Source organism: Podarcis gaigeae (assembly GCF_964106915.1).
Source record: "Podarcis gaigeae genome assembly, chromosome: 8".
Lineage (NCBI taxonomy): Eukaryota > Metazoa > Chordata > Lepidosauria > Squamata > Lacertidae > Podarcis > Podarcis gaigeae.
Genome location: NC_139684.1, coordinates 12,601,658 through 12,623,166, shown reverse-complemented (window position 1 = coordinate 12,623,166; position 21,509 = coordinate 12,601,658). Strand labels below are relative to the sequence as shown.

Sequence of the window (21,509 nt, the reverse complement as noted above, 5' to 3'; positions counted from 1 at the left end):
CCTCCTGCCTGCTGAATTCTACAAGGGCAACACTGAGACTACGCTGGCAGGCAGGGCCACCCCACAGGGCTGGTTGGCAGGCAGGCAGGTGGGGGCTGGCTGACAGCATACTAAGGTTGGTGAGGCAATGCCCCATTTGCCCCCAAATGACTGGCCACCCCTGCTTCAGAGACTCTACTGACGTGGGGAGGAAGACCTGTGAACCCCAATCCTCCCCCCCCCCCCGTTTTATTAAATTTGCTTAGTAACATAACATTATTATATATATACTATAAAACACAGAATACAGAACAAAATTCATTCATACTACAGTGCCTAACTACATAACATTAATATATATGGTTTCTGAAAAGGGCTTACATAACAAAATCAATTCAAAATACCATCCGGTTTACCTTTTTTTTCTTCTTTTTTCCCCTTCCCTCCCTCCCCACTCCACCCCCCCCCCCAGTCAGGCCTTCCTTCTTCATATCTTTATCCATGTGGGCAGTCTGTTCATTCGAGCTTGTATGTTAGGGTTGGCTTCCCCTCTTTCTATCCAGTTCCTGTAAAATGCCCATTTATTTGTAATTCTTTGGCATTTATTTTCCCATCTATCCTCTGCCACTATCTGTGCAAATATTTCTGATTGTACGTATTCAAAAACATAATCATTCCATTTTTCCATATTCCATTTGGCCTTTTCTTTCCCTCCCAAAGCAATAACTGCCATTCCAGCTAAAATCATAATCTTGTACAACTCTTGTTTATTACTCTTTACTTTGTTATTTCCCAGTATTCCTGAAAATAACAAATCCCTATTAACCTCTATGTTTATTTGAAATAGTCCAGAAATTACCTTAATAATCTTTTGCCAATATTCCTTAACCAGATTACAGTCCCACCACATGTGTGAATATAGTCCTTTTTCCTGACCACAATGCCAGCATTTGGGACTAAACCCTTTCACTATATACCCCATTTGTGCCGGAGTTCTATACCATGTGTGTGAACCCCAATCCCATATAGGCATTTTGACCCAAAATTAAATTCTAGTGCAGGCATAGGCAACCTCGGCCCGCCAGATGTTTTGGGACTACAACTCCCATGATTCCTAGCTAACAGGACTAGTGATCAGGGATGATGGGAATTGTAGTTCCAAAACATCTGGAGGGCCAAGGTTGCCTATGCCTGTTCTAGTGCCTGCAGTGGGGCTTCATCTTAGTGAGCATTAACCAGCTAGTGCCTTTTCTTTTTTGAAAACTGATGTTATTTGCAACACAGTCCTCGCCTTCAGTTCCAGCAGGGGCGGGGAGCCTTTTTAAAGCTGGGGTCTGAATCTGTACCTTCTGAGAGCCAGGGTGCACCACACAGGAGCAAACTGCTTCTCCCATCTGCACTATAGCTGGCAACACAGAATGAATAAAGAGAGGGTTTTTCACTTTATGCTGGCATTACGTTTTGAAAGAAATAGCTGGAATAAATGAGCAAATAAATTTTCCATGCAAGCGCACGTTTAAAAACTTTGCAAATGAATTTTCATTAGGGAGAGTTTGCATCCCAAACATATTTAAGTCTAACCACTCGCCTTTCCCCCAGTTACAGCTGCTAGATAATTCTGCTCCCACCATTTGCATGATCAGTGTAGGGAGTTAGCCAACACGGCTTGCGGACCTGGAATGGTTCTGTGGGTCCTCTCCATCTTTTGCCACAAACAGACATCTCAGTTCCTCTTCCAGCATCAGCACCACCCTTTACACACAGAGAGGGGAGAGCCACTGGTACCCTACCAAGCCTCCAGAGGGGGATAACTGCTGCTTCCAGGCACTGGGACTCAAAGGAGCTTTTGAACAAGGTACAGTATCATCTCTGGCCAATTCCATAATCTCTGTTTACCAGTCCCCAAGTCTGGGAAGGGTTCCATGTCTGGAGTGGGCAGCCAACGGTTTTTTACCTCCTCAACTTCACTCAAGGGGAAATCCAACCTCAAGCAAGACAACGGCAAGGAAGAGCAAGTTTGGGGGCAAGGGAACTCGTGGAACAGCTGTGCAACCTGCAGGTAGGTGCTGTAAAGGAGACAAAAACCAGGAGAAAAGTTGTGCTGAGTTTTTACTGGAAAGGGGGGGAAAGTGGGAAGTTTCAGGGAGGGGAGAGATCCAGGAGACCTAGGAAGCCGGGAGCTATCAGAAAAGAATGGGTGTGTATGTATGTGTGTGTGAGTGGGTGGGTGGGTGTATTTAATATGCCTTTTCATATACAGGAAAAACAAATTGATCTAAACAGCATAAAACAGCAATCAAACAACTTTGAAACTGGCTAAGGAAACAGACTGAGATTTGGTCAAATTGATGGACCAGATTCTGAATATAAAAAGCTTTAAAAAATATTATTCAGATGAACCATAAACTAACCAAGGAACCGAAATTTACCACCAGAATGCAAACCTTATTCAGCTGATCCCTTCTGCACAATCCCCCAAACTGTTAAACCCATTGAGAAAATTAAATTTCATCTCTTGAGTGAAAAGCTGGATAATTCAAGGCAAGCAAACTGATTGGGGATAAGAATTATCAAAGATGGACAGAGAAAAGAAATTGATTACAATTAAGTTTTTCATTTACACGAATTTGTTCTGTGCTATCCACAATGTATAATTATTTTACTGAATCGTAGATTTAAATATAAAAGGTGCAGTAGGAGAAAATGAAAGGGCTAGAAACTGTTTTTTAAAAACATTGAGATTGCTAGGTGTTTTTGTTTTAAAAAATGCACGGTTAACTTGAAACGTAAAAACTTGTATTGTTAGAAACAGAAAATTGAATAGCTCAGAAGCACAGCTAAGAAAGGAATGAAATTATTCACAAATGCAAACCATTTGTTCCCTCAAATGTTCATATTTTTGTCTAAAACGTCTTGCGATCCATTTTGGATCCCCCCCCCCCCAGTTTGCATCAATAAAACAGCTGATATCTAAACCAATTTGTGTGAGATAAATGTTTGCTAGACTTTTCTAGTTTGCTAGACTCGTTTCAAACGGGAAGGCTTAGTAGGAAACCAATAAATTTTATGCTGATACTTATTATTGCAGAGGAGGATTTTAAATCATCACATTTCTAGATCATCGCCACAGCCCCATCTTGCCCTATGGGTTCATCAAAAAAATCCTAAGCTCTGCAGCAAATTCATGAAGCAATCTTTCAGAATAATTTTTTCTCCTATTAACTCACCATCAAATGCTCTGTTGTCCAGTTACATCATTTTCACTATAGTTGCTCTGGAAAAAAGTGGTGTTCTATTTTCCCTCTTTTTATTTATTTGCACAGAGCTGCTCTTATGTGTGTGTTTTATTACAAATATAGCAGAGGGAAAAGGGGATAAGGAAGAGGAAAAAACAAACACCACCAATTCCTATTGGCATTAAGAATAATTCATCATCCAAAAAGATAAGAATAACCCATCAAAAAGGCTGCTGATTTTTCATCAGGTCTTTTTTAAAAAAAAAAATACCCCAGATACAGATATAGATTAGATACAGATACACACCATTGATTTATTAACTGCCTTCTCAAGGCGATTTACACATAAGGTAATTTAAAACCATTAATAACACTTGAGACAGCAAAAGCACCTAAAGGAAGACTAAAACTGCCACCAGTTTTTAGGGTTTTAGCCTTGCTTTAAATTTATTTGTTGTCTTCTTGCTTTAAACTGTTTTTAATTACTTTATGTCCCATTTATCCAGCTGGGAAAACCTGACATGACGTGAAAATGTGGAGAAATGAACTTATGAATGGGAAAACAAGAAAGGGAGAAAAACTGAGATTGATATTGACTCAGCTGTGATTCCTGCATTGCAGGGGTTCGACCAGATGATCCTTCGGTTGCTTTCCAACTCTACAATTCTATGAGTCTGCATATCTTTCCGCTTGTGAAGGGGACAAAATTAACCAGTTTCTCCTTTCCTTTCTTCAGCTTCTGTCCCTGTAGCACCAGCAAGACAGTGAGGCGAATCCTGGTCGCCTGTCTCGTCTCCGTGGCCACCCTGATAGGGAGCATCTCTCTGGATTTAAGCAAAACTCTGGAATCGTGGAGGAACGCCAAGGCGGCCCTCGCCAGCATCCCCTCCTGCCAGACTGTCTGGGTCCTCCATCTCGCCAGCCTCTTCAGAGATGAGATTCGTAGCCCGGAAGATGGCGAGGGCAAAGCACTGAACACGTTCTTCCTGGATCGCGCGTTGGGGAAATTTGCAGTTTCCTGCGAGGGATCCGGAGGGAAGGACCACGTGATGCAGGTGCCATGCAAGGAAGACTTTGGGTGCCAAACTTTCGCCAGTGAGATCAGGGAGAAGCTGAACGGCACCCATGCGGCGGTGATGGGTCTCGCGTGGTCCAGGATTGTTTCCGAAATCCTCGAGGTGTTTGGGAGTCCTGAGGAAGACCTTGAAGCGATAAAGTCAAACCCAGATTGGGTTGACGTGGCGTCCCTCAGAGCCATCCTCAGAACCAAAGGAGGCTTCCTGAAGCCCCAAGAGATGCCTCCATCATCTTCTGTGGACGCCCAAGGCCTGTGGTACCAAATGTCTGCCGTTCTGACCTATGCCGTCATCGCATCTGAAAGCGTTCGAGGGTGTTGGGCGGAGAACCCAAACCTCTCCATCTCTTCCACCCAATATGGGGGCATCCCAGTTTTCTCCCCACCACCCTCGCCATTGCCACCGGACGAGCATTTGGTGAAGGACTTGGATTCCTTGCAGGCCTGCTTGTGGGAGAAGAGCCGGCAGAGGCTCAGCAAGAAATCCAGAGATATCCTCTCCCTGGTGAGCCTCAAGATCTGCCTGCTGGCGGTCGCCAGCCTCATCTACCCCATCGTCCTGGTGTCGTTCAAGGAGATGACAGATTGGATACGGAATTACGCCAGGAGCCTCAAGGAACGGACAGAGGATTTGAAGCGTGAGCGGAGCTTGGCTGAGGACCTCCTGCACCAGATGTTGCCCAAATCCGTCGCCAAGCAGCTAAGGAAACGCGAGCATGTGGAGGCGGAAAATTACGACCAGGTAAAAATGCCGTCACAGGTGACTTGCACACCTTGCACACCGCTAGCCTGGTCTCTTCGATTCAGGGATGTCGCTCAAGGGCAGTCAGTGCAGAGAATAAATAAATAATAAAATTTGTATCCCACCTTTCCTCCCAAATGGTCCCAGTGCAGCAAACCACCTCCATCGAAAACATCCTACAAAACAGTGAGAAACCAGCCACGTTTTCTCTGCCAGTGAGTTCAGGGTTGCTAGAAACAGCATCTTTCAGCCTTCAAATGTTCCCCACTGTGTTACATTTTAAAAATTATTAACCTTTAAATCCCACTTTTTTCTCCAATGAACTCAAGGCGTTGTACCCAGTGATCTCCCTCCTCAGTCAATCTTCAAAACAACCCTGTGAGGTAGGTTAGACCAAGATGCAATGACTGGCCCCAAGGCCATCCAGTGAGCTCCAAGTGGAGGGATTCGAACGCTGGTCTCTCCGAGGTCCTAGCAATGTAGCACAAGAGGATGGCAAGCGTAGCAGGAAGATTCTAGGACAATCAAAGAAACATTTCAACATTTCAGTGTAGTGTAGCGCAGTGTAGTAGTATCAAAATATTTTTTAATGGATAGATACCTTTTCAACATGAGAGCAAGCACATCAAGTGATACAGAGGACAATCCTAGTTGTGTTTTCCGATGTATTTCTGAGCGTGAGCAGATTTTTATTCTGAAAGCGTGGCCCAGAGGAGAGTGGTGGTACTGTATATGTTGACAGGGTAGGAAATTTTGCAAATAAATTGAATAAATGAAAACAGATAACACGCCAAGAGGCTTGAGGCTTTCAGCTTCCCAACAGACCCCTTTCCCCAAATGCCAAATGAACAGTTTTTCGTTCAGATAATAATAATATAATAATTAAAAAATTATTATTTATACCCTGCCCATCTGGCTGGGGTTCCCCAGCCACCTGAGCAGCTTCCAACAAAATATTAAAATACAATAGTCTGTTAAACATTAAAAGCTTCCCTAAACAGGGCTGCCTTCAGATGTCTTCTAAAAGTCTGGTAGTTGTTTTTCGCTTTGACATCTGGTGGGAGGGCGTTCCACAGGACAGGTGCCGCTACCGAGAAGGCCCTCTGCCTGGTTCCCTGTAGCCTTGCTTCTCGCAGGGAGGGAACCGCCAGAAGGCCCTTGGCGCTGGACCTCAGTGTCTGGGCTGGATGACAGGGGTGGAGACACTTCTACAGGTATACTGGGCTGAGGCCATTTAGGGCTTTCAAGGTCAGCACCAACACTGAATTGTGCTCGGAAATGTACTGGGAGCCAATGTAGTTCTTTCAGGACCGGTGTTATGTGGTCTCGGCGGCCGCTCCCAGTCACCAGTCTAGCTGCCGCATTCTGGATTAGTTGTAGTTTCCGGGTCCCCTTCCAAGGTAGCCCCACATAGAGTGTGTTGCAGTAGTTCAAGCGGGAGATAACCAGAGCATGCACCACTCTGGCGAGGCAGTCTAAAATTATCAATAACAAAAGATTTTATCGGCTGTTGTCTTTATGCCTTAGGGATAAGAATCGAAAGGAGAGTAAGTGGGGTCCAGTGGCGTTGCAGGGTGTTGGACTAGTTGAACTCTGCAATTCTATGAAGAGCTACTGCTCCTCATAGTTCCCTCGCACCTCTTGGGTGGTCACATGTTGGCAACCATTTTGAAACGCCTTCTGCTGCCCAAAGGTTTGCCAGGAAATGGTACCTCGCAGGGAAATAAACGACCTCATTTTCACCATCTCCTCTCTCGTCTCTGGGTGCTTGGCGATCGTCATGCGGGGGGACCCTCTTGACCCCGCCCCACCCCAAAAAAGAATTACATTTGCATTTCAACGAGAGGTGTAATTTCCTAAACAATCCCGTAATTGAGCAATTACGAACAGCCGGATCAGAACCCTCAGCATCAAAGACGAAGCCTTGGAGGAGAGAATTGCAGAAAGACATCTGGAGATAATTGCGGCAGCTATAGGGAATTCAGAGGGGGGAAACGAAGAATTAAGCGAGGATCCAGGCAGCCTTTAGGACAGAATATCAAAGAGGGCTTTTTATAATCACAGGAAAGACATCTTTCCTCAAATCCTGCTGTGGAGCTGTTTTCCCAAACCTGGAGTAGTGTAGTGGTTAGAGTGCTGGACTGGGACCTGGGAGACCTGGGTTTGAATCTCCACTAGTCTGTGAAACTCACTGGGCCAGTCATTGACTCTCAGCCTGACCCACCTCACAGGGTTGTTGTGGGGGTTAAATGAGTGAGCCACCTGGAGCTCCTGCGGAGAAAAAGGTGAGACAAAAATGTAATAAACACGTAAGCACACGGCTATCTATTGTGTTGATGTGATAGCTGCTTAAACACTTGTCCTGTGATGGTTTGGCCCGGAAGAAGAGCAGCCTGCTAAGAGCCACCACAACGTCTGGGAGCAGCCATTATTATTTCCCACAATGCTCATGGTGGTGGCCATGCTTCAATGGATTGTGGGGAAATTTAAAGAGCAGTCCCGCTAGCGAAGGTCTGGAGGCAGCCATTTTGATTTCCCAAGATGCTAAAATGGGAAATTAAAACGGCAGCTCCAGGGGGAGCACATACCGTATTTTTCGCCCTATAGGACGCACATTTTCCCCTTCAAAAATGAAGGGGAAATGTGTGTGCGTCCTATGGGGCGAATACAGGCTTTCACTGAAGCCTGGAAAGTGAGAGGGACTGGTGCGCACCAACCCCTCTCGCTCTCCAGGCTTCACGAAGCCCTGCGCAACCCTAAGGAGCCCTGTGCGAAGCCGCGCTGGGCTCCCGAGGGTTGCGCAGAGCTGCCTGCACTCCCGGGCGGCGCGCAGGTCTGCGCAACCTTCGGGAGCCCGGCGCTTGTGCGGGAATGTTCAGGATATATTGTTTATTAATATCCTTCTAACTTGTGCTAGCAAGCTCCTTTATGCAGCAGATTTACATTCCCCTTTTTATATGCACAGCAGATAGCTGGTTGCAGGCTTGTGTAAGCCTCTCACTATTATACAATTCAGTCTGTCTTCAGATTGAATTGTATATTCCTGGTAAATTCCCTTTAATCCCTCTTAAAAGAATAGAGACACAATAATCTTATTCAAAGTCAATAAAAGAAGTTTACTCACAGTTCACAGTTGAATTCCTGAAGGCAGACTTAGCTACAAATATGTACATGTGGATCTACCCCATATGGGGGAATAATCCCAGTGCATCTGCTAGTTGAGAGTTAACAGAGCAGTCCTAGGTAAAAGCTGGTCAAACAACAAAGGAAGTCAAAAAGAGGAAAGGGGTGCTTTGTGATTCATCCTTTTATTACCTGGACAGGTAAGGTCATGCCCACCTCTAGTCACATGCAAGGAAGGATGCTCCAGCCCAGGAGGAACAGGAAGTTTTGACTGGCTGGACCAACATCCCCCTGCATGCCCACTCTAGGAAAACAAGGAATGTTGTACTTGACTGCTCCCAGTGGATTGCATCCCACAACTTGGTGGGTCTGCACTATTACCACTGCCTCCCCTCTACTTCCAAGTAGGCCTGGGGCACCCCTACAGTAGGAAAGTGCTCACCTTATGGAGCCCCCCCTAACCTGGAGCCAGCTCTACCTGTAACCCAGGAACCAGTCCCCTTTGTTGGAGAGGTATGACATATATATTTATTTTTTAAAAATTAAATTTTTATTAAGTACAAATTGGAAAACGTACATATTTACAACAAAAGAAAATACAAAAGAAAAAGAAATATATATAACCAAGGGAAAAAAATAGAGAATACTTTGTCTCTTTTCATATTTACAGTTATTTACCGTATACCTCTATAAAATGCTATTCACAATAAAGGAATGAAATGAAAGATAAGATATCAGAAAAAAAGGAAAAAAGAACAAAGAAAAAATAAAGAAGTAAAAGAAAAGGATCATAGGTGAAAAAAATTTTAAGTACCGGTAGATAAGTATTCACTATATATAGCCGTTTCCCATCTATATTTATATTCAATTGTATAATTTCATCTTGTCCTTAACTACCTTAAAAAGTGTTTTTTTTTAAAAAAAGAAGACTTCCACTGTTTGCCTCACGCGTTTTTAATAATCCATTCATCAGATCCTCTGTTCTTCATATTTTCCATTTGGATTTCCTTAATGTCTCACTTTGTATTTTTTATATTACGCACAAGATTATTCTAAACGCAACCAGATTTTTATAGTCGAGCCCTGGTTTTGTAAAGAATCGTTTAAGAACTCCCATTGCTTCATAGCCATAGTTTTGGATTTTCTCCTTATGATGATGAGGTATGATAATACAGCCCAACCCATCTCCCCACAACAGGTAACCATCTTCTTCTCGGATGTCGTGGGTTTCACCAGCATCGCCGCCTCTTGCACCCCGTTACAGGTGGTTGAGATGCTCAACAACCTCTACGTCTGCTTCGATACCCGGATCGAATCCTATGACGTTTACAAGGTCAGTGGCTTCCGGCTTTGTTAAAGCATCGGGGTGGTCAGGGAAGACTTCTCAGGCAGGAAAAGAAGAGCGCTTTCCCTCCAGGGCCCTACCTGGCAGGTCCATTGTGAATAATAATAACAACCAACATAAGGTTTTCTGGAGATCAACTTGATGGATCAAGTTGATGGATCATGCTGAAATGGCTAAAATGACTGGAAGAATCAGAAATGAAGAAGATCAAAATTTTAATAAGGAATGGGGGAAATTTATAATTTATCTTAAAAACCATTGTAAACAGCAAAAAAAGTTAGTAGGATTGGAATAACACTTGTAGTTTAAGGGTGAATTTTGGACATCATCCAAAAGGTTTGGATTATAGGAAAAGATGCAGGAGGAAATGATTAACAATAAGACCCACAAAGGAGAAGAGGGAAGTCCAGGAGGTTCTTTGGAATCTTGTATTTATGTTGTATGTTGGACATGTGATTGACAATCATATGTGTGTGTGTGTATATATATATATACGAAAGCAAATATATATATATATATATATATATAAAGATTTGCTGGAGATGCACCTCTTTTGACACTTGGGATGCCTATTTTTGAGATTGTAAGTCATTTCAAACTGCTTTTAATATTGTGTCTTAATTACCCTTAGGGTAAAAGGCAGGTAAAAATAAATTTATAGTAGTAGTAGTAGTAAAGGTAAAGGTAAAGGGGCCCATTAGGTCCAGTCGCGGACAACTCTGGGGTTGCGGCGCTCATCTCACTTTATTGGACGAGGGTGCCAGTGTACAGCTTCCGGGTCATGTGGCCAGCATGACTAAGCCGCTTCTGGCGAACCAGAGCAGCACACGGAAATGCCGTTTACCTTCCCGCCAGAGCGGTACCTATTTATCTACTTGTGAAAAAGGTATTTAAATATACCTTCCTGAAGAAACCAGAGGCCTTTCTCCTGGGCATGGTCGGCCAATTGGTGCCAAAGAAGGATTGAACCTTTTTTATGTATGCAACAACAGCAGCAAGAATACTCATCGCGAAGTATTGGAAGACACAAGATCTACCCACCCGGGAAGAATGGCAGATGAAGTTGATGGACTATATGGAACTGGTGGAAATGACTGGCAGAATCCGAGACCAGGGAGAAGAGTCGGTGGAAGAAGACTGGAAAAAGTTTAAAGACTATTTACAGAAATACTGTAAAATTAATGAATGTTAGAAAAATGTTGGAATAAAGTTATATGGCTTTAGTAGAAATGTTATAAGGAATTAAGTATAAATAGATTATTAGAGTATTAAAGGAAAAAATAAGGTTAGAATATGTTAAGATAATTATAGGATAGAAAACAGAGGAAGATGGACAGGAATTGCTGAAACAATTAACAGAAGTGGAATACAAAAAGGGAGGTGCGAGGAGGTTGTTGAAATAAGTGAATGAAAGATAAGATACTGAAATTGGTAGATGTGTTTTAAACTGTTTTTGTTTGTTTTGTTAGTTTAATGTGTTAGTGTTATGTAGTGTTTTTGTATTGTATTGTATTGTTCATTTTTTTTGTAGTGTTTAATTTGTTGGAAAAGTAATAAATATTATTTTCAAAAAAAAAATATTTATCTACTTGCACTTTGACGTGCTTTCAAACTGCTAGGTTGGCAGGAGCAGGGACCAAGCAACAGGAGCTCACCCCGTTGTGGGGATTTGAACCGCCGACCTTCTGATCAGCAAGCCCTAGGCTTTGTGGTTTAACCCACAGCGCCATCTGCGTCCCTAGTAGTAGTAGTAGTAGTAGTAATTTGCCTGGTGACCAAGCCACCAAAAGCATGTTTTATATTTTCGCTCAGATCTTGATTAAATGACCCTCAAGGTCTCCTCCAATTCCACAATTTTTGGGTCCCTCTTCCCCACCAGGTGGAGACCATCGGGGACGCCTATATGGTCGTGAGCGGCTTGCCAGAGAGGAACGGCACAAAGCATGCCGATGAGATCGCCAAGATGGCTCTGGACTTGGTGGCCGCCGTCCGGCAAGTCGTGATACCCCACATGCCCAGCAGCAAACTGCAGCTACGGGCCGGGATTCACACAGGTGAGACAGGTTGGCAGAGATGGAGAAGAGGCAGCCACATGGGGGCAGCGGTGTCCAACTCTTTGACTTGGTATTCACCTTTCTGTCAATTTTAATCATTTTTTAAAGGCATTTAACTGATTTTTAAAAACTCAATAGTTTCATTTTTATTCTTTTTGTAAACTGATTTGTGTCGGGTTGTTGTTGTCATTCTACAATCAAGCAGTGCATATTATTTAACTAAATCAGTGACTGCAATGATAAAGGGAATGGAGCGACTCCACCTATAGGGAAAGTTTGCATCATTTGGGACTTTCCCGTTGAGAGAAAAAGCAAGTAAGAGGTGACGTGTAGAAGTTTAGCACGGCAGGGAACAATTTTTTTCTCCCTCTGGAATCTGAGGACATCCAATGAAGCTGAATGCTGGGAGATTCGCGACAGAAATCTCCTGAATTTCAGTCCTCGCAGCACAAAGTTAAACTATGGAACTCCCTGCCACAAGAGGCAGGGATGGCCATCAATGTGGGTGGCTTTAAGAGAGGATTGGACAAATTCGTGGAGGAGGAGAGTGCTATTGATGGCTACTTGCCACAATGGCTATGCTCTGCCTCCACAGAAGAGGAGAAAGAGGAGGGGTTTGGATTTCATATCCTGATTTATCACTACCCTAAGGAGTCTCAAAGCGGCTAACATTCTCCTTTCCCTTCCTCCCCCACAACAAACACTCTGTGAGGTGAGTGGGGCTGAGAGACTTCAGAGAAGTGTGACTGGCCCAAGGTCACCCAGCAGCTGCATGTGGAGGAGCAGGGAATCGAACCCGGTTCACCAAATTACGAGTCCACCGCTCTTAACCCCTACACTACACTGGCAAGGAGAGAGCTCTTGTGCTCTGGTTTCCCATATACAGTGGTACCTTGGTCCTCAAACGCCTTGGCACTCAAACAACTTGGAACCCAAACACTGCAAACCCGGAAGTAAGTGTTCCGGTTTGCGAACTTTTTTCAGAAGCCGAACGTGCTCTGTTTTGAGTGTTATGCTTCTAATTTGAGTGCCACACTTCCGTTTTGAGTGTTACACTGAGGTCTGTTTTTGCCATTTATATTTCGTTTTTGTTTTTGGGGTTTTTTCACCCATTTTGTTTTTGTGACTGTGTGGAACCCAGTTGGTTGATTCTGTGACTGCAGTACATTGTTTATTGCTTTCATTTTAAGGAGCAATGGTCTCATTAGATAGTAAATTTCATGGTACAGTGATACCTCGGGTTACAGACGCTTCAGGTTACAGACTCCACTAACCCAGAGTTAGTACTGTACCTCGGGTTAAGAACTTTACCTCAGGATGAGAACAGAAATCGTGCAGCAGCAGCGGGAGGCCCCATTAGCTAAAGTGGTACCTCAGGTTAAGAACAATTTCAGGTTAAGAACGGACCTCCAGAACGAATTAAGTTCTTAACCCGAGGTACCACTGTAAATGCCTGTTTTAGGGGTTGTTTTTAAAAGTCTGGAATGGATGAATCCATTTTGTGTTGCTTTCTATGGGAAAGCGTGCCTTGGTTTTGGGATGGACTTCCGGAACGGATTAAGTTTGAGAACCAAGGTACCAATGTCATTGGCTACTATAAGAAAAGAATGCTGGAGTGGATCTGGCCTAATCCAGCGGGTCCTTCTTATGTTATTGAACAACAAATCATCTCTCTCTGCCCTGACATTTACCCTTCTCTCCCTGTTTCTCCCACCTAGGTCCGTGTGTGGCTGGCGTCGTCGGACACAAAATGCCTCGATATTGCCTCTTTGGTGACACGGTGAACACAGCCTCTCGTATGGAGTCCACCAGTTTGCGTGAGTGGCTGTGCCCCCCACAACCTCCCTCCACGTCCCTCTGCCCCACGAGATCCCAGAGAGCTTGCCATTGCAGCCAGTTTGCATTATTCTGTTCAGGGTTGGGTTTTTTCCAGATTAAAATCTTACAGTCACATATCAAACATACAACATAGAAACAAGATGCCAAAGAACCTCCTGTACTTCCCTCCCCCCTTTGTGGGTCCTATTTTTAATTATTTCCTCCTGAATCTTTTATAATAATCCAAGTCTTTTACCTCTCCATTGTATCCAAATTCACCATTAAACTACAAGCGATATTTCAATCCTACTAACGATTTTAACTGTTTACAATTGTTTTTAAGATAAATTATCAATTTCCCCTGTTCCTTTTTGAGACTTTATCTTCTTTCCAACTGTGATTCCAAATTGTTTTACAGTGGTACCTCGGGTTAAGAACTTAATTTGTTCTGGAGGTCTGTTCTTAACCTGAAACTGTTCTTAATCTGAAGCACGACTTTAGCTAATGGGGATGCTGTGCCGCCGCTGCATGATTTCTGTTCTCATCCTGAAGCACAGTTCTTAACCCAAGGTACTATTTCTGGATTAGTGGAGTCTGTAACCTGAAGCGTTTGTAACCCGAGGTACCACTGTACTTGGGTTGTAGCCCTTGCTACTCCTCCTACTCAGAGTAGACCCACTGATGTTAACATGCATGACTAACCAAGCCTTATTAATTTTACTGGGCCCATAGAGTAGAACGCTCAGACTGTTTACACACCATGCATTTAAAGCACACGACTTCTCTCAAAGAAATTCTAGGAATTGTAGTTTGTTAAGGATGCCGGGAGGTTATAAATTTCCCCCATTCCTTATTAAAAATTTGGTCTTCCTGATTTCTGATTCATCCAGTCATTTTAGCAATTTCGGCATAATCCATCAACTTGATCTGCCATTCTTCTCTGGGCGGGACTTTATCTTCTTTCCATCTCTGGGCCAATAACATCGCCGCAGCCGTGGTCGCATACATAAATAGTCCAGCATATATAAAAACGTAATTAAACATTAAAAACTTCCCTATACAGGGCTGCCTTCAGATGTCTTTTAAAGGTTGTATAGTTATTTCTTGACATCATATATATGTGGGTGTGGGTGTATAATTTTTTATTAAGTTTTCTTTTTTACAATTTTGAATTTCATGTTAAATGGCTGTTTTAAAGGTTGTTTTTAAAAGTCTGGAATGGATGAATCCATTTTGCATTACTTTCTATGGGAAAGCGCACCTTGGTTTTGGAACGCTTTGGTTTTGGAAGAGACTTCGGGAACGGATTAAGTTTGAGAACCAAGGTACCACTGTAGTAAATCAATCAATCAATCAATCAATCAATCAATAAACAAACAAACAAACCAGGAGGATTATGGGTTGTGGGGGTTTGACCCACAGTTTCCTCTTTTGATCAGCAAGGACAGCTCCTCGTTTAACTATGTGTCTTCTGATAACTCATTTCCCAGCTCAGAAGATCCACATCAGTTCAGCCACATACCTTGCGCTGCTGAAGGACGATGCCTATGACATTGAGCTAAGAGGGGAGATTGAAGTGAAGGTGACTGCTACTATTATCTCCACTCATTTAGCACAGCCTGGGGCATTTGCAGGAGAAAGGAGAAAGGAGGGCGAGTTCTCTGCCCCAAGGAGCTTACAGTGGGGTTGTGCCCAACTCAGTTTTAATCAGAGGAGATCCCTTGAGTTTAATGGGTCTGCTCTGAGCAGGACTAACTATAGGTTGTATCCAACTAAGTTGTATTAATTTGAAATTAGTGGGACCTAAGTTAGTCTTGAGGACTAGTAACTTTATTTTGTATTTTTAAAAAATGAAGTGAGATTTCTAGGGCGCACCAGTTTGAGCCAGATATCACACTCTGGGTTGTTTCTGACTAAGTTCAACACAGAGCAAACCTGTTGAAATTAATAGAGTCACTCACATCCACTAACTTCAGTGGGTCTACAACCAGCACTGGCTGCGATCCATTCTGGATTTATATATGAAGAAAAAGAGGATGGAAATAACTTCCTGGTATTATTATTTTTAAAAATTTGATTACATTTACCAAATACACCAAATACCTAATAATTGACTTTATGTTTTGGAAAGTTGTTTTTCCATTCGTTGTGCGTTTGCACACCTCTTGAGATATCCTGGCCAAATGTTGCACAAAACCAAGAAGCATGTTTGCATCTATGTTTGGAAACAGTTGGGTGCCATTTTGAATCAAGATGGCAGACGGACCCTCTCAAAACTGCACAGGTTTTGACCAAATTTAGGTTTATGGTTCCTCAGATCAAGGAGCTGGTTTTTGCCTGTGTCTGGATGCAACCGGGTGCCATTTTGAACCAAGATGGCAGATGGACCCTTTCAAAACTCCACAGGTTTGGACCACATTTTGGTTTATGGTTCCTCGGATCAAGGAGCTGGTTTTCACCTGTGTCTGGATGCAACCGGGTGCCATTTTGAATCAAGATGGCAGACCGAACCATTTGAAGCTGCGCTGATTTTGAACCCCTGATTTCACGGCTGTGCCGATTTCTTTGCTTCTGAGAATTCCCAAATACACCCACCCAGACACACACATGGTTACATCACCTTGGCTAGGCTGAGGGTTTAAAAATATCCCCTTTTCTTTCTCATCCTGGGCAGGGAAAAGGGAAAATGAAGACTTACTGGCTGCTTGGGAATAAGAATTACAGCATCCAGAACGATAGCCTCGTGTGTCACTGGAATCCGGCGTTATCGCAGAAGAAGAAGATGGAACTCAGCCTCGCCTCCATCCAGAAAGTATGGAGTTGATCGCTCTGAAATTTCATCCATTGATTGAGACCTGATTTAATCCCCATAAAGGATGCGGATGGCGCTGTGGGTTAAATCACAGAGCCTAGGGCTTGCTGATCAGAAGGTCGGCGGTTTGAATCCCCACGATGGGGTGAGCTCCCGTTGCTCAGTCCCTGCTCCTGCCAACCTAGCAGTTTGAAAGCACATCAAAGTACAAGTAGATAAATAGGTACCGCTCCAGCAGTAAGATAAACGGCGTTTCCGTGCGCTGCTCTGGTTCGCCAGAAGCGGCTTAGTCATGCTGGCCACATGACCCGGAAGCTGTACACCGGCTCCCTCAGCCAGTAAAGCGAGATGAGCGCCGCAACCCCAGAGTCGGCCACAACTGGACCTAATGGTCAGGGGTCCCTTTACCTTAATCCCCATAATAATGGCTGTGGCAACAGTAGACATGCTTGCCAGCTTGCCACAGTGGACTGGCAGAAGCTCTCCAGGATTTTGAGGGAGCCTCTTCCAGGTCTACCTGGAGATATCGGGAATCGAACCCAGAACCACCTGCATGCAAAGCAATTGCACCCCCCACTGAGCTACAGCGTTTGGGATTTTGTTATAAGAGAAAAGGCATGCAAGAGGCGACATGATTGAAGTTTGCAAAATTAAGCATGGGGTGGAGAAAATAGGTAGAGGAAGGTTTTTCCCCACCTTCTCTCTCATAATGCTAGAACTCACAGACATCCAATGAAGTTGAGCGTTGGAAGATTCAAGGCCAATAAAAGAAAGCCCTTCAGTGTTAGCCTGCGGAACTCTCTCCCACAGGCAGCCAGAAGCTGGCAGCGGCGGCAGGTTAGGGGTTAGGGGCGCAAATTACTTGCCTTGCCCCGGGTGCTGACAACCCACGCTACGCCGCTGGGGGAGGGTACTCTAGTGCATGGATTCCCCCATCAGGGCAAGAAAAAGGATGTTGGCCTAGATGGGCCATTGCCCCGATCCATTTATACGGCATTGTAAAAATGAAGGAGGGCAGGGAAGGAACTGAATTCCTCCAGTACAGATTTCCCAATGTCAGTGCTTACATGCAGAGAGGGAGAGAAGCTATTTGAAAATTTTAATAATAATAATAATAATAATAATAATAATAATAATAATAATAATTTATTATTTATATCCCACCCATCTGTTTGGGTTTCCTCAGCCACTCAGGGCGGCTTCCAGCAAAATATTAAAATACAATAATTCATCAAATATTAAAAGCTTCCCTAAACAGGGCTGCCTTCAGATGTCTTCTAAAAGTCAGATGCAGTGGTACCTTGGGTTAAGAACTTAATTCGTTCCGGAGGTCCGTTCTTAACCTGAAACTGTTCTTAACCTGAGGTATCACTTTAGCTAATGGGGCCTCCCACTGCCGCCACACCGCCGCTGCGCAATTTCTGTTCTCATTCTGAAGCAAAGTTCTTAACCCGAGGTACTATTTCTGGGTTAGCGGAGTCTGTAACCAGAAGCGTATGTAACCTGAGGTACCACTGTAGTTGTTTATTTCCTTGACATCTGCTGGGAGGGCGTTCCACAGGGCGGGTGCCACCACCGGGAAGACCCTCTGCCTGTTTCCCTGTAACCTCACTTCTCGCAGGGAGGGAACCATCAGAAGGCCCACGGAGCTGGAACTCAGTGTCCGGGCAGAACGATGGGGGTGGAGACGCTCCTTCAGGTATACTGGACCGAGGCCGTTTAGGGTTTTAAAGGTCAGCACAAACACTTTGAATTGTGCTCAGAAACATACTGGGAGCCAATGTACAGTGGTACCTCGGGTTACATATGCTTCAGGTTACAGACTCCGCTAACCCAGAAATGGTGCTTCAGGTTAAGAACTTTGCTTCAGGATGAGAACAGAAATCGTGCTCCGGCGGCGCAGCAGCAGCAGGAGGCCCCATTAGCTAAAGTGGTGCTTCAGGTTAAGTACAGTTTCAGCTTAAGTAGGGACCTCTGGAATGAATTAAGTACTTAACCGGAGGTACCACTGTATGTCTTTCAGGACCTGTGTTATGTGGTCTTGGCAGCCGCTCCCTGTCACCATTCTAGCTGTTTTCCTCTCTCAACAGTCAAGCCCATGTACAGCCGAGATCCTGGCGGACGAGAGAATCACGGCAGCACCCCATGATCAGAGGGGCTCCCTTGGCCCCCACGGGACGAAGCCGCTTGACGGGACCATCGGCAACGGAAGCCAAGAGCACACCTGTCCTGCTTTGCAAGAGAGCCCGGGGGCAAGTCGCCTCCGCCTTTCTGGACCCCCGAATTCAAGAGAGGAGGAGAGAGGCCCAGACTTGCTGAACCACCCGTGGCACCGCCCAGACTGCGAGAGGATGCCGCTGCAAAAGACAGAGCTGCTGCCAGGGTTTGTGGGTGCTGTGTGAAGGGGTGGGGGCCCTGGGAAAATCCGCTTTCCCATTGCACCCAATTGGAGCTCTTGCCGCCTGGTTTTTTTATTCTTATAAATTTGTATTTATTTTGGGGGTTTGGGGATGGAGTTTGAGTGGAAGGGTGCACTGGGAAAACAGACTTTCCCATGGTGCCCGAGAAGGCCCTCTCCCCGGGATTTTGTGAAAGGGAGGGTGCACTGTGAAATATACTCGGAGTCGAGAGTGGATTTCATGCTCTTTATTCAGCTCATAGTGGTGAGGAGGAATGGAAGTTCCCCCAGAATGTCTGCTTTATATACATTATTTACACAATGGGCCCCACGTGATTGGCTAATTCCAGGATTCACTTGTAGGCCAATCAGGTTGCGGATTCACTTCCACCTGGAGCTGGATTGAGTGGCTCCTGTGGACCAATCAGACTGCTGCATTCTGGATCCTATTCTAGGACCAATCAGACTGCTGCATTCTGGATCCTATTGTTCTAGGACCAATCAGACTGCTGCATTCTGGATCCTATTGTTCTAGGACCAATCAGACTGCTGCATTCTGGATCCTACTGTTCTAGGACCAATCAGACTGCTGCATTCTGGATCCTATTGTTCTAGGACCAATCAGACTGCTGCATTCTGAATCCTACTGTTCTAGGACCAATCAGACTGCTGCATTCTGAATCCTATTGTTCTAGGACCAATCAGACTGCTGCATTCTGAATCCTATTGTTCTAGGACCAATCAGACTGCTGCATTCTGGATCCTATTGTTCTAGAACCAATCAGACTGCTGCATTCTGAATCCTACTGTTCTAGGACCAATCAGACTGCTGCATTTTGGATCCTATTCAACTCAGTACATAACATACTGGGAAACCAGATTTTCCTATGGCACCCAAAATCTTGAGACGCTTTTCTCAAACTGCTATGCTTTAGTGTCCAGCATTCATTTTCGCTTGCAGTTAGCACTAGGCAGATTCCTAAGTCACTGTCGATGTGGATATTTATGGGCAGTATATAAGAATGTTAGAAGATCAGGTCCATTTAGTCCAGTGCCTTGTAATGCAGGAATCTTTCACCCGACATGGGACTCGAACCCAGGACCTCAAGATAAAGTCTTGTGCTCTACCGACCAAGCTACCCCAGGCTATGGTTAGACCCAAACAGTTAGGATCAAGCAGTGCCATGTGTCTAATTAATCTGTGTCCCGATTCAGCCATTTCTGTCTAAAAAACAATAAATTTGTCCGTCTTCATTGTGCCACAAGACTCTGCGTTGTCTTTTTTTCCTGCAAGAGAGTTAAATCAGTTACAGTGAGCAAAGGCTGAGCTTACATACAATGACCACTAGGTGGCAACCAAGGCCTATCCACAAGGGATATTTTAGCAAATACAGATTTCCTCAGAAGAGTGTCTTGCACCTTCGTTGTACGGCTTTCATCATCTTTTGAAGATATATTATGACATTAAAAGTGTGTTCCTTTACCCTGACCTTTGACACCTGATAGCCCATCCTAGCCTTCTGATTCCAAATTGAGGTGTGTGTGTGTTTATTTATTTGGTTTTTCAAATTACAGTTTTACACCTATCCAACATATAACATAAAAACAAGATTCTAAGGAATCTCCTGGAATTCTCCCCTCCCTTTTGTGGGTCCTATTGTTAGTCATTTCCTCCTGAATCTTTTATAATAATTCAAGTCTTTGACATCTCTATTATATCCAAAATTCACCATTAAACTACAAGTGTTATTCTAATCCTACTAACAATTTTAACTGTTTAAAATGGTTTTTAAGATAAATTTTAAAATTCCCCCTTCCTTATTGACATTTTAGACTTCCTGATTTCTGATTCTTCCGGTCATTTTTGCCGTTTCCATCAACTTAATGGATGGAATTAAGGGCTGTGCGGATCAGCTGGCGAGGGTCTTTACTAAGATCTTCAACAAGTCCTTACACCAGTCTATTGTCCCACCCTGCCTGAAGTCGTCAACTATTGTTCCTCTGCCTAAAAAATCCACAATCAGTAGTCTGAACGACTACAGACCAGTTGCACTGACTCCAATCATCATGAAGTGTTTTGAGAAACTGGTGCGCCGTCACATTATTTCCTGTCTTCCATCAACTTTTGACAACTACCAGTTTGCATACAGGGCAAATAGATCCACGGAAGACGCTATCACTACTACTCTCCATGCTGCTCTGTTCCATCTGGAGCAGCCGGGGAGTTATGTGAGGCTGCTGTTTGTGGATTTTAGCTCTGCTTTTAACACTATCCTCCCCCGTAGACTGGTGTCCAAGCTAGAGGCGATTGGACTCTCCAACTCCACCTGTCTCTGGGTTTTGGACTTTTTGTCAGAACGTTCTCAGAGGGTTAGAGTAGGGTCACATATGTCCACAGCCCTTAGCCTTAACACCGGCTCACCACAGGGTTGTGTGTTGAGTCCCCTGCTCTATACTCTCTATACGTATGATTGTACAGCCATTTATTCCAGCAACAAAATCATCAAGTTTGCTGATGACACTACGGTGGTGGGGCTCATTTCAGGAGGGGATGAGTCCGCCTATCGGGACGAGGTGGAGCGGCTTTGTGCTTGGTGTGGAGAGAACAATCTGGCTCTTAATACGACTAAGACCAAGGAATTGGTGGTGGATTACAGGAAAAAAAAGGCGGACATTCAGCCCTTGTATATCAACGGGGAACGGGTGGAGAGGGTGGCGGAATTCAGGTTTTTGGGAGTGACTATCGATCAGGGCATGACTTGGAGCGCAAATACCACTGCTCTGGTGAAGAAGGCCCAGCAGAGAATTTATTTCCTCAGACTTTTAAAGAAGAACAATCTGAGTGAGAGACTGCTGGTGTCCTTCTACCGAGGCTCCATAGAGAGCATTCTCACATACTGTATTTGTGCCTGGTTCTCCAGCTGTAC

At 44.3% G+C, this 21,509-nt stretch overlaps 1 protein-coding gene across 2 annotated transcripts; it reads left to right on the top strand.

The window, feature by feature from the left end:
* The first annotated feature begins 848 nt into the window (after nucleotides 1-848).
* On the top strand, nucleotides 849-19,839 carry LOC310849661 (uncharacterized protein). Of its 2 annotated transcripts, XM_083750204.1 has the most exons (9): nucleotides 849-2,038; nucleotides 3,952-5,032; nucleotides 9,354-9,488; nucleotides 9,856-9,939; nucleotides 11,380-11,554; nucleotides 13,273-13,371; nucleotides 14,863-14,954; nucleotides 16,047-16,184; nucleotides 18,275-19,839. In XM_083750204.1, the coding sequence occupies exons 1-9, from the start codon at nucleotides 1,902-1,904 to the stop codon at nucleotides 18,584-18,586; spliced, it is 2,253 nt and encodes a 750-aa protein (XP_083606330.1). In that variant the 5' UTR covers nucleotides 849-1,901; the 3' UTR covers nucleotides 18,587-19,839. The 2 variants fall into 2 exon arrangements, with proteins under 2 accessions (XP_083606330.1, XP_083606331.1); XM_083750205.1 differs by lacking the exon at nucleotides 9,856-9,939.
* The last annotated feature ends 1,670 nt before the right edge of the window (nucleotides 19,840-21,509 follow it).

Excerpts from the sequence above, each read along its gene's own strand:
- LOC310849661 (XM_083750204.1), top strand. The coding sequence starts at position 1,902 with ATGTCTGGAGTGGGCAGCCAACGGTTTTTTACCTCCTCAACTTCACTC. Across the intron at positions 9,489-9,855 it reads AATCCTATGACGTTTACAAG|ATGCAGGAGGAAATGATTAA; the intron begins GTCAGTGGCTTC and ends TTATAGGAAAAG. Across the intron at positions 14,955-16,046 it reads GAGGGGAGATTGAAGTGAAG|GGAAAAGGGAAAATGAAGAC; the intron begins GTGACTGCTACT and ends CATCCTGGGCAG.